This window comes from Maniola jurtina, chromosome 5, assembly GCF_905333055.1.
Source record: "Maniola jurtina chromosome 5, ilManJurt1.1, whole genome shotgun sequence".
Classification (NCBI taxonomy): domain Eukaryota; kingdom Metazoa; phylum Arthropoda; class Insecta; order Lepidoptera; family Nymphalidae; genus Maniola; species Maniola jurtina.
The window spans coordinates 7,384,556-7,397,881 of NC_060033.1; the positions used below are offsets into that span (position 1 = coordinate 7,384,556).

Consider the following 13,326-nt stretch of genomic DNA (forward strand, 5'->3'; position numbering starts at 1 on the left):
ATTCGGTATTAAATTAATTTATTTTTTTGTTCGTGGTTACTGAAGTCGGTTTTTTTTTAGCTTTTGTTTGTAAAGATTTATATTTTTATCATATTTTATTCTCTTCTATAGAGTAACTTCCAGAAAGTCTACCTTTACAGTGTTTAATTGTAAGTATAAATTGGTTTTTTACACGTTTTTTTGATTATGTACGTAGCTACCAAGCTGAAATTAAATTATTATTATAATTATCCAGATGCAGGTAATAGATATACATTTGCAGTAAAAACCACTGAAGGTAAAGTACCTACCCCTAAACATAAACTCAGTTCAAATACAAAGTATTTTTAACTTAGTTTTTTTAAATATTTTGAAAATATGGATATCTTTTTGTGTCCTTGGTATAAAACTTAGAGAGTTAGAAATAACATAAGGCTATGAATAATAATATCGATTGTAAGAATATCGATATATTGACCCAGACAATTTTTTTTAAAGAATATTAGCCCTGCTAATCATGACTAATACTCCCCTTTCCCCTCCAACTAAGCGTAAAGCTTGTGCCAGGAGTGGGTACGACAATAGTGCAACGGGTGGGGTTTGAACCGCCGACCTTTCGGAAGTCAGTCCGCTTCTCAACCGTTGAGCTATCGAGGCTCTAAATTGTTGAACAACGTACGTCTACTACCTACACGGACCGTTAAACGGTCAGCTACAGTTGAAATTGTCTAGGTAGGTACGAACTGCACAGACCACTAGTCTTAGATTGTCTGTGAGGCAAGTAGGTACCTACTGCTAGAGAAGTTCGTTCTCTATCTTCGAAGATATTCATCAGATCTTCACGAAAATATGGGACCATCTCTGAAGTATGATTACTCCGGAAAATCAAAGAGTTCCCACGAGATTTTTAAAAACCTAAATCCACGCGGACGAAGTCGCGGGCAACAGCTAGTATACTATGCTTGGTTAAAAACCTACTGTTTACTAAGTTTACGGAACCCTCAGTGCGCAAGTCTGACTCGCACTTGGCCGGTTTTTAGTAATCATAATAATATTAAAAAGTTTAGAATAATTTTTATTTCATAGGTATAGGAACATTAGCATGGCAGACAATCATTTCCCTAGGCAGTTTAGCGTATCAAATAACATCATACTTACTTAATTTATTCATTAAAAAAATTAAATTGTTACCTCAGTTGTTTTTAACTCAGGTCATAGACACCTTTGGCGAGCTAATTGGCTTTGGTTTTATTTAAGTGCTGTGGCTGGTTTTTGAACCTTCTGTGAGCAACTTAGCCATTGTGCTATGAACGAGATACTCTATCCGCGGAAAGACGTTAGTACCTATCGCTCTCTCACTTACGTAATCCCATACAAATGATAGAGACAAAAATCACAGTGGGTGCTAAATTCAATGATCGCTAACGAATCTATAGATACTTTTTATCAAGGCCCTATAATATATAATTTTAGAATATTATATTATTTTAGATTATAAGTAAGTATCTATATCTAATAGATATAGTATACCTACGTTATTTTGGTAACATTTTAATAAAAAAAACTTCTAAAAACTATTTTTCTGACGCTCTAAAAATCATAACGCTCAACTTACTTAGATAATACATATTATGTATGACGTACCTATATCCCCATAACAAAAACTTGATATTACTTAATACTCTTAATGAATAGTAAGTGTTGACTGATAACATATATATTATGAACATTGTTAACATCTTATAAACACATCATTTCTAATCTTGTGGCCGCCGCCGCAGCCACCTCCATTGTAGAGGATTTTTAATTTTAATAATGGTGGCATTTATTTATTGGATTCTAGTGTTTAATATATGTGTTGGTAAGTACTCTTCATATTGATCTACTTTCTTGCTAATTAATACGTTAGTCCATTTTTAACCGACTTCAAGAAAAGATAAATATTTTTGAAATTGGAACGTAATAAATAATAATAATGTATTGAATTTTCTAATGTGTTTACTGTTTACCATTAAAAAACTACACTCTAAAATTCATTATACTTAATTGATAACTTAAAATTTAAAAAACTCTATAAAAAACTAGAAAAGAGCTGATAATTTTCAAACGGCTTAACCGATTTTCTTCGATTATAGCTAAGAACACTCTCGATCAAGCCACCTTTCAAACAAAAAAAATCTAAATTAAAATCGGTCCATTCGTTTAGGAGCTACGATGCCACAGACAGATACACAGATACACACGTCAAACTTATAACATCCCTCTTTTTGGGTCGGGGGTTAAAAAGTGAATTGAATTGAAGAGCTGTGTGTGCCTGCGTGTGTTTTGTACCTATGTTGTATTGTCCATTTTTGAGATTTTATGATGAATAACGGTTAAATTTTAAAATAAATATTTCTTTCTGTTTTTAATAAAATTTTTAAATGCAGAACTCTTAATAGAAGCATTATTAATTTCAACTTTACAACTGTAGTTATTAATTACCCTCTAAAGAAAAAGGCACGTGAAACACAGACGGACATTAAAAAATCAAATGATTGTTTTACTACAAAATCCTAAAACAGAATCATTCCTGCTGTTGACAGCTCCAATCTCAATAAAATCATTTATCAGTAGTTGTTTTTCTCTAGTATCTCCATGGAAAAAGAAAACCTCATCTAGGAACCAGTGTAAATTAAAAAATAACACCCCCGACAAGTGAAGGTTACAGTAACTAGAAAAGAGCTGATAACTTTCAAATGGCTGAACCGATTTTCTTTGATTATAGCTAAGAACACTCTCGAGCAAGCGACCTTTCAAACAAAAGAAAAATAAATTAAAATCGGTTCATTAGTTTAGGAGCTACGATGCCACAGACAGATACACAGATACACACGTCAAACTTATAACATATTTAAAAATAAAAACTTAGGCTATTTTCAGTCAGCCGAATACTTTTCTGTTATGCTAGGCGCACACGGGCGGGTTAAGTGATTGGCTGGTCAAATAGCCGCCAGGACCTGGATTTATCATACACCAATTTATTATGATGTGATTGCACGCACAAGCGTCCATATTTACGTGAAAATTTGGCATGACATAAATCGAGGCGGCTATTTGATCAGCCAGTCATTCAACCTTCCCCTCAGTGCGCGCCTAGCCTTAAAGCTGTCTAATAATTTTAATGATCTAATAAATTTAATGATGGCCTTGTTTCAAATCTCACATTAAAGTAATCGTCGTATTATTTTACTCATTAAAGAAATTTTATACATTACCTAAAATAAGTTTTACTTTTCAAATCAACTCAGACCCGACCCAAAAAGAGGGGTGTTATAAGTTTGAAGTTAATAAGTTAATAATCCAAGAAAATCGGTTCAGCCGTTTGAAAGTTATCAGCTCTTTTCTAGTTACTGTAACCTTCACTTGTTGTTATAAATTTTTAATATACACTTGTGGCAATCCCTATTTTAGCATAACTTGATAGCTATTACATATTATAAAAAACAATCGTTGTGTTTTCTGAAATGGTTTCGTCATAGGTAGGTAGGTACCTACTAGCTGTACTTGTAGATAGCTAGGTATGTGGTAATTTTTGCGTCTGGTTCACAACAATTATTGTGTGAACTACCGTAAACACTCTAATACTACCGAAATCCCCCACAAACACTCTTTTAATCCTGACTATTATGCAAAAGTATTTCGTCCATGAAGCATACATACGTAGAAACACGAAATTATTTCGGCTGAGTGATTAGGTTAGGTTAGGAGTGTGGTAGAGTTCGCTGATACGCAGCGGTCTACAGATGAATATTGTAATGTTTATATACGAGTATGTCTCATTTATTCATAAGGTGAAACTGTCACGCAACGCCAAAATAAAATTAAAAATTCAAGAGGAAACGAGATACTTACAAAAAATAGGAAACGGATATCGCACTTGGATTTGATTATAGAAGATCTTTTTAAAGAACAATGGGCAACAGAAGAAATTGTATGTCAGCAAAAAGTCTTAAATATATTGCAAAATGTGAAAAATTCTACTTTATGGGCAACTTGGAGTAAGTAGCAGATTACTTTACTGATTATCCATTCTCATTTCACAATAGGTAATTAATGATTTATCATTCATCATCAAAATCAATTGAGCTATGTCGGTCACTCTGGTTCTCCATGTCTGGTTTGATCACTTAGGGAAAATCCAAGCATAGCTCCCTTCATTGCCGTTGAATTTATCACTATCTATCATTTACTTTACCAACGCGTCATTCTATTACATTTTAAACTACATGTACTAGTAGGTACTTATTGTAATCATTAACTAAAATATAAGATGAGATTAAAACATTTTATTATTGTGTTTTTACAGTATGGGATTCAATGCAAACTCCAACAGGAATCTTCTACGGTTCTCGATATCAATTCGGAAATTACGATCAATGCATGAAAGCACCATGGCTAGAGACACATTCGGAGTACAGAACGCAATATTGTCTTGCTGATATCAAGCTTTATAATAAAGAACCACAGAAAATGATTGTAGAGCCTTACAGTTCTGTGAAGAGTTATGTAAATGTAAGTAAAACTGCTTTGTAATGTTTTTCATAAAAAAATATTAAATCAACTGAGCATTCGCTAAATTATTCTAGTTGGTAAAACATAGGAATCAAATTTATTTTGCAAAAATCGGTATAATCGGCATATATTTCCTTAAACCGTAAGAAATGTTTGTATGTATAAAAAGGGGACGGAAATATAAAACAAATTAAATTGAAAATATTTATTGTATCCTGTGTGTGTGTAAGAGTTATGTAAATGTAAGTAAAACTGCTTTGTATTGTACTGATCGCGATCGATTTGCTGCTACCCGTTGATGAGTTCCATCCTCTATTTCCGAAACTGTTTATCAAATCTTCACCAAACTTGCATGTTACCAACCTGACAGTACAACAAGAAAAAAGAATTTTGCAAATTGGTTCAAAGACGGAATTATGGAGTAAAATCGATAAAAAGTTTGATCCCTAATTTTTTTCGGGATAAAAACTACCCTATATAACCTAACCCGGATTACAGCTACCACTGTACCAAATTTCATTTAAAAATCCGTTTAGTAGTTTCTCGTGATACACGTACAGATAGACAGACGGTCAAAAATTCAAAAAAAAATGTTTTGGGATACTAATCTTTTCTCCGACTAAAATTTCTAAATGTACCAAACTTACCAAAATCTTCTAGATACAGTTTTCTTATAAGTAGGTATAGATTATGAATTGAATATTTGAAAAGAGCAACCGCCGAGTTTCTTGCTGGTTATTCTCGGCAGGAAAGTCATTCTGAACCAGTGGTAGACCCTTTTTTTTAGTCAAAAGCTTTCCAATTTCGTCCCAGGTTTAACATAATATACTTCAATAATAAAAACCTTGCATTGTTACAGTCTTTGACAAAACACGGTGTAACATTCAATACTATCACTTGGGGCGTGTGCGTTCCTGTCGATTGCAACTCGGAGGCCATCTCTAAACTCGTTCAGAGCTTATTCAAACAAACACATCTTGGGCTTACGATACCAATTGCCGATGTCAGCGTTGATTCATGCCAAGTCGCCGGGCTTAAGGAGGAGTACCCTGTGAAATTTTATCTTATTCTGTGAGTTTTATTTACTAACTTTTGTTTTAAATAGGCACCAACGTCTTTATCACTAACTTTTACAACGGGTTTTCTTATTATCCTCCTATCTACTTAATTAAGTTTATTAATTTACTTATTTTTGTAGATTCTATAGACACACTACTAGTTACGGATTTAGTTTATTTCATGAAGCGCCTTTTATATAATTAATTTATATTTGTTTTTGTCAAAAATAGCAGATTCGTAATACAGTCACAGTTCTTCTGTTATTATTATGATTACTATGTATTTTTAGGTATGTTTTAGCTTTTGCTATAATAGCAGTAGTCACTTGTACGACGTTGAATAGTTACTACGAAAATCGTCTCCAAATGGGCAGAGTTGGTAAGTCTTTTATGAAACCCTAATATGTTGTAGTTCAAAGCTAAAATGCGGGCACATCGCGATTGGTCAAGATTCTAGGCAATCCTCAGGAATGCCCATACTTATACAATATAACAATAATAACTTCCTACAGGTGTTTATAATATTATATGAATAACACAACAATGGTATCACACTAATATTATAAAGGCGAAAGTTTGTGTGTATGTGTGTGTGTATGTTTGAAACTACTCGACAGATTTGGCTGAAATTTTGAAAGGAGATAGATAATACCCTAGGGATAGATAATATTATCTATTTCTAGCACATAGGCTACGTATTATCCCGGAAAATAAAAGAGTTCCTACGGGATTTCGAAGAACCTATATCCACGCGAAGTCGCGGGCATCAGCTAGTTCTTCATATTTGTTTAGCTAGTTATTGCCTGAAATGATTGCAGGAAATAGGTTTGTCAAAGCCTTCTGCATGAAGGAAAATGTGGCGTTGTTATACAAGGAGTACAAAGATGATATCCCGTCGATGCATGGCATCAGATGCCTGACAGCTGGCATAGTAGTCGCCTTACACGTCTGGGTTGTAAACAACTTAGTCGGGACTATTAACTATTTGGATGTTGATAAAGTAAGTTTTGTAACAATCTAGAAATTATGCATTTTTAGGGTTCCGTACCTCAAAAGAAAAAACGGAACCCTTATAGAGTCACTTTGTTGTTTGTCTGTCTGTCCATCCGTCCGTCGTGTCTGTCAAAAAACCTATAGGGTACTTCCCGTATTTGTGGTTACATCATTTAAAAAAATTAAAATGTGTTTTAATTTTCAAACTACGATAACTATACCAAGTGGGGTATCATATGAAAGGGCTTTACGTGTACATTCTAAAACAGATTTTTATTTATTTTTATGTATAACAGTTTTTGATTTATCGTGCAAAAAATATATATTTGAAAAAAATACCCGAATACGGAACCCTCAGTGCGCGAGTCTGACTCGCACTTGGCCGGTTTTTCCTATATACATTTTCTCTCTTCTGTAAAACTGTTCCTTTGACTGTAGAACACGTAGGCCCTTCAGTCGTGAAACCCTCGATATCTATTTTTCTATACCTAGCTGAATTAAAATATAAACATTTAATTAGAAATGTGACTTTGATTGTAATGTTCGCGTGTTTTGAAGAGCAATATAACTATATTTTTAGAACTAACTGTAATTCTAAAGTGAAGATAAGATACTTATCGTAGATTGCTGTAGATTATCTAAATGAACTAACATTTACATAATCTACAATTTAAATCAAAAAATTCGTAATAACAATTATACTTAACTGTTTTAGGTACATGGAGTTATTGAACTCTTAGACGACTACATAACGCAAATTCTGTGCAAATATACCTATTACTTATAAATTATATTCTTTCATTAATCCCACGTAAAAATAGTTCTACCAGATTGACCATTTACCATATTTTATAGTTCATTTAATGTTATATTATGGTTTCTAGTGTAAAAGCTCGAACAAGGCCTCATTTACAGGAGAGCTTTTTTACGTCCGTTAAAAAAGCGTCCAAATAGAACAAAATTGTATTCCCAAATTGATTCCCAAGTATCAGTTCACACGTTAAAAATCGTTTACTTGTGAACATTCTTTTATTTACAGCTACCACTTCTGACTAAAATGTAGACATCTAATTTTGCAGGACACTGAAAAATATAACTTGACCGCTTTAGCACACGCAGAGCTAGTCGTGGACACTTATCTCATGATGTCAGGACTTCTTCTGGTTAAGGGAGTTATGTCTTCGTCGAACCATTATAACCCATTGCTTATGATACTGAAGCGATACTTAAGGTACCGTTTTTATATTTCATTACATTCCTTAGATTTTGTTTGCTTAATGAGATATACCCAAATAAGTCAGTGCATATTAAAATCAAGCCCAAGTAGCTTTGAAAGAAGTTAGGTAGTAGAACCAAAGCACAATAAGGACCAAGACAAAACTAAGACCTGATCAAGATACGACTAAGACAAGACTTAGACAATACCAAGTCGCGACCAAGACAGAATCTAATACAAGTTTCTAAATAATTTTAACCTTATTAATATGTGTGCGACTTGATTTTTTTTTTGCTATTACTTTAAATAAGAGCAATGAACTGGTTTTGATATTTCTTTCATTAATTTACATACTTTCAGGAAGGTAATAACATACCTACTGAATATAATAAACCTAGGTATTGTTCTCATGTAGGAAGTACCTAATACGCATAAAACACATAAGTCACTATATTTTTGATATGTAGGTAGGTAAACCGATTTCTCCGAGATTTCTGAACCGATTTTTTTTTTTAGTTCTGATGGCTTTTAATTTCCTATGACGTTACTTATTTAATTTGTTTATGTTCTAGGTTTGCATGGATGTTAGGATTTCTATTACTACTCTCAATGCAAGTGTTAGTACGCAGTGGCGACGGCCCTCTATGGCCCAGGGTCGCACAGGAAGAGGCCGACGTTTGCAAAAAGACCTGGTGGCTGACTTTGCTTATGCTAGGAAACTATGTAGACACTGCTAATATTGTTAGTATTGGTAGTATACACAAGGAACAACAAGTATATTAATTTTTTATTTCACGAGCTCGGAAAGGCTTTTTCACCTCTCTAGCTCAAACAGGGCGCCTTTGCTGCCTTAAACCAGTGAACAAAAGTCGTATTTGCTCACCCAGTGAGAAAAAGTGTTTTGAATTTAGAATGCTTTGGATTGGTATTGGCAATCTTGTATTTTTTCGCTATTGAGGTGAAAAGTTGTATTTATCACACGATAGCAAAGTTTTTGTTTCTTGTGCCTTTGAACCTCTCGCTACACTCAAGATTCTTACTTAGAATCTTCTATTATAGAGTCCTTCGCCCACTTGGGGTTCAAACTAGGCACTCGCAACAAAAATGAACTTTGCTATCTTGTTGAACAAATAACTATTTTGTCGTTCAAAATCTGCGATGAAAGGTTCATTTTGCCTCCTAGGATAGAAAAGGTTTTCGAAATCTGAACGTGAGCCCGGGGGAAGTAAATTATGATAGTACCTATATTTTATTACTTAAGTAGTTAATATCTAAAACAATTATCTTTTCTTTCTCCAGTGTTATCCTATCTTATGGACAGTGCCCTGTGATTTTCACCTATCAATCGTAGGAGTGATAATAATCTGGCTATTCAAAAAGAACCGTCGGATTGCGTTTGCAACGTTCACAGTCCTCGTCATTGCTGCCATAGTCTTGCCGGGAGTAGTGACTTATCAGCAAAGGCTACCTGCAGTACCTCCTTTTAATATAAGGTGAGATTCTGTTCGTCTGATCAGAAAATACTTACAACTACTACTTACTTACTAAGGTACTGTTTTAGGGTTCCGTACCTCAAAAGGAAAAAAGGAAACCTATATAGGATCACTTCGTTGCCTGTCTGTCTATCGTCAAGAAACCTATCAGGTAGGTACTTCCCGTTGACCTAGAATCATGAAATTTGGCAGGTAAGTAGGTCTTATAGCGCAAATAAAGGACAAAATCTGAAAATCGTTAATTTGTGGTTACATACGAAAAAATTAATTAAATCACATAATTAGATATAGATGGCGCAGTCCGTCATTAACTTGCAGTGATCTACATAAAAGTGTTAGGTTTATCTTTCAAGATGGTACGGAAGTCTTTGTGTTGGAGTCTGACTTGCACTTGGCTGATTTTTCAATTAAATATGTTAAAGTTTCAATTGTGAATCGATTCGATTCTGTGAATTTGCAGCCTATTCTTCTTAAAATATAAACTTTATTACAAAAACAGTAAACAGGTGAGTATTTTGGTATAACTACTTTATTCTAAGCTCATTCCCTCTTCCGTGGTATACCTTCCCCTCAACTAAGAATCTGTTATCTGAGTAGATAGGTGGCGATCTAAAAACACCGTTGTAATGACCACTACAGTGTTACAATCGCAATAATTATTTTCGATGACCACTAAGCAGATACACTAAAGTCGCAAACATTATTGCTGTGGTAAATCTTTTATGAATTGACTTCTGCTTCTGGACCGTGTGATGTTACACAACAATACAGTAGGTAATATCACAGAGTAAGTTTATGTCTTCACCTAGTAGGTAAATAAATATTTACGCAACATGCTTTCTTACAGAAGTATCAAAGACTACCGGAACTCCTTATTCAAAAATCCAACTTACTTGTGGAGTCACCTGCGAGCCGGCCCTTACTTGGTAGGCCTCGCAGTGGGTTATCTGATGACCGTTTACAAGCCGGACAAACACAGGAATGTTATCCCTAAGGTACCTATTTCCAGATACAAATAGAGAGCTTTAAATAATGTGTATAAGATTATGGTCTCATGCCTAGGTGCTTAGGTACATGATGTCATGATATGTCCTAGGCAAACACGCTCCACCTTAGACTGCATCATCACTTACCAGCAGGTCTGATAAGTTAGCCAATAACAAAATAAGGAGTTTGACTGTTATCTTTGGACACGGAAAGTGTAACAATTGCTTAGTTTCATAGATACTGAGGTATTCCTACGAAAAAGGTCTCTATGTTTACTACATCACACTTCACACTAATATTATAAGGCGAAAATTTGTATGTGTGTGTGTGTGTATGTTTGTTACTCCTTCACGCAAAAAGCACTAGACGGATTTGGCTGAAATTCGGAATGGAGATAGATAATATCCTGGATTAGCACATAAGCTAATTTTTATCCCGGAAAACTAAAGAGTTCTCCCGGGATTTCGAAAAACCTAAATCCATGCGAACGAAGTCGCGGGCGTCAGCTAGTATTACATATATTTTCAAAATTACCTGTTACCTACATTCGACATTACCATTAATATTTCAGGCATATTCTCAAATAGGTTTCATCATTGCGCTGGCTATAGCAATGAAAATTATGGTAATGGGCGGTACATTCCAAGACATAGACAGACCGTACAACGTATGGGAGGCGGCCTTATTTGTCTCCTTCAACAGGACTATCTGGGCAATAGCTATGGCTTGTTTGATTGCCTTCTGCGAATATGGTGCAGTTCGTAAGTTCGTCTTAATTTTATTCTGTATTTTATTTTTATTAACTTTCCAACTCAAAGCCTGAAAACGCTCATTGAGCGAAAAAACAGTTCACAACGCGTTGTGGCAATCGCAGAAAGGTCACGACGTAAAATTCGTGATATGCCTCTTATGGAAAAGCTCACGACGCGACGTGATGGCAATCGCAGAAAAGCCACATAGTGAAATGCGTGGCTATCATGGTACATAACCACAACGTGTTGTGGCAATGAAAAAAACTACGTTCTGAGCACTAATTGGTGTGACTATCGCAACCAACTACGACAAAAAGGAGTAGAGGGAGTAGTAGAGACACGTAAATGTAATATCCATTTTGTGCTGGGTTTTGTTGAAAATTTTCAAATTATCATTAACTAGCTATATTTTTCTCTTTCCAGCTATTATTGGTCCTTTTCTCAAATCAGGGATTTTCTTGCCACTTAGCAAACTTTCGTACGGAACGTATCTCCTCCACACGGTGGTCTTTTCTCGCGCTGTCATGTCTACAAGAACTCCATTGAACCATGACATGTTCTTAATGGTATGTTATCATGCTGATTTTAATATAATATCATACTTAACTTTTGTTCTAAGAACCAAAGTTACAAAAGGCTTAACGAGTTGTGAAGTTGCAATGGCCAAAGGGCACGGCTCTGGTTGACTCTGAATCGAAAAGACCTGCAGTTTTAATAGACCGCCTACTAGGTGAACTGAGGCTAGCAGACTCGGAGCAAGGCATTCGAAGAACACGACAGTCATGCAGTGTGGAAAACTTTGGAAACTTCTGTTGTTGAAGACGACTTAAAAAATAATGTTTCTTATTAAATTACACTTACTTTTTTCGAAACCTAAGTGCGTGTTATTTTTTTCAGCTTATCCACATATTCGGTGTATTGGTAGTATGTACCATAAGCAGTTTATTGCTCTTTGTATTCATCGAAGCTCCAATGAGTAAAATCATCAATATTATATTCGATATTCAGTAAGTGAAGTAATTTTGTAATTTTTCGAAAAAAATTAACCGCACAATCTTCAGTTTAGTATGCGAATGCCTTACCTGACCTTAGGCTTGTGGAAATTGCTCTTAATATTCTAAAGGGTTGCACACTTAGAATATTAAGTGCAACTTGTTGGAAATATTAAGTTCCCTGCATCTTTAAATTAAGATTAGGTACTAGACTCGCCCCGGCTACCCAAGGTTGGAAATAGGTATTCTATAGATGAAAAGTAATAGTCTTACTTAAATACCTATTTTTAACACGTAAATAATATGGGCCTCGTAAAATGCTCCAAATGCTAATGAAAATCGCATCGAAATCCAGTAAAAAGTGTAAAATATATAGGTACCTACACGAATATGTAGGACTGAAAACGCGAATTGCAACTTTTGTTTCATGCTGTCTAGTTACTTATTCTATAAATAAAACCTGTGTATGTATTGTGGTAATAATTTCGTACCATTCTAATTATTTTCGTTCTTTGTTTCCAGGAACAAGAAAAACGACTATAAAGTGAACGAATGCCAAAATAATAATATACACGCCAAACAAAAGAAAACTCAGTAAAAAATATCACTTTGTTTAAACTTCGTCTGTACAAAAGTTTGTCCTTTGTTATACCTTTAAAGTTTCTACATTGTTAAATTAAAAAGTATCAAATCTGTAGTTGAATTTCTATTTTAGTTTATTTACCAAAATCAGGTATAAGTACCTACGGACTTCCTTCATACAGTAAGTACAAATGAGTGCCATGGGACATTAACTCGATTGACATGATTTTTTTCAATCCCAATTTCACCAATAGATAATATTATTATGCAAGGAATTTAGGTGAGGATTATAAAAAAACTTAATATGTCACTAAAAATATTATTTATATCTTAAACTAATCAACAACAACAATAACAATATTTACAAAACATGCACACACTCAGACATCCTAACAATAACAAAAAATCTGTCACAAAAGGAAATATAAATCAAGGCGAATTTAGATAAATAGGGGCCTCTTATATTTTGTCGAAGCATCAAAGATAACAAAGCTTTATGCTTAAAACTATCGCAAAAGTATTAGAAGGCTTTTCTTTTATTTAAGAGGGCTCTCTCCGTCACTCGTTTCATACAATCGTAGTTCCAATTTCATTTGAATATTAAGCAAAATTTCATGGACTTTGGTTGCTTAATATTCAAATGAAATTGGAACTACGATTGTATGAAACGAGTGACGGAGAGAGCCCCGTTAACGGCGGGTTTAAAAATATATAGGATTT

At 34.4% G+C, this 13,326-nt stretch overlaps 1 protein-coding gene across 1 annotated transcript in view; it reads left to right on the forward strand.

Moving 5' to 3' along the window:
* Positions 1 to 12,713, forward strand: part of LOC123865044 (nose resistant to fluoxetine protein 6-like) — a 41,752-nt gene extending 29,039 nt beyond the window's left edge. Inside the window, exons 2-14 of the mRNA XM_045905867.1 lie at positions 3,813 to 4,019; positions 4,328 to 4,533; positions 5,393 to 5,604; positions 5,882 to 5,970; positions 6,410 to 6,591; positions 7,664 to 7,815; positions 8,373 to 8,541; positions 9,100 to 9,293; positions 10,141 to 10,288; positions 10,852 to 11,041; positions 11,456 to 11,598; positions 11,930 to 12,039; positions 12,547 to 12,713. Of these exons, the coding sequence (XP_045761823.1) occupies positions 3,813 to 4,019; positions 4,328 to 4,533; positions 5,393 to 5,604; positions 5,882 to 5,970; positions 6,410 to 6,591; positions 7,664 to 7,815; positions 8,373 to 8,541; positions 9,100 to 9,293; positions 10,141 to 10,288; positions 10,852 to 11,041; positions 11,456 to 11,598; positions 11,930 to 12,039; positions 12,547 to 12,622 (2,078 nt within the window). The 3' untranslated portion in view covers positions 12,623 to 12,713. The remainder of the gene's footprint in view (positions 1 to 3,812; positions 4,020 to 4,327; positions 4,534 to 5,392; positions 5,605 to 5,881; positions 5,971 to 6,409; positions 6,592 to 7,663; positions 7,816 to 8,372; positions 8,542 to 9,099; positions 9,294 to 10,140; positions 10,289 to 10,851; positions 11,042 to 11,455; positions 11,599 to 11,929; positions 12,040 to 12,546) is intronic.
* The last annotated feature ends 613 nt before the right edge of the window (positions 12,714 to 13,326 follow it).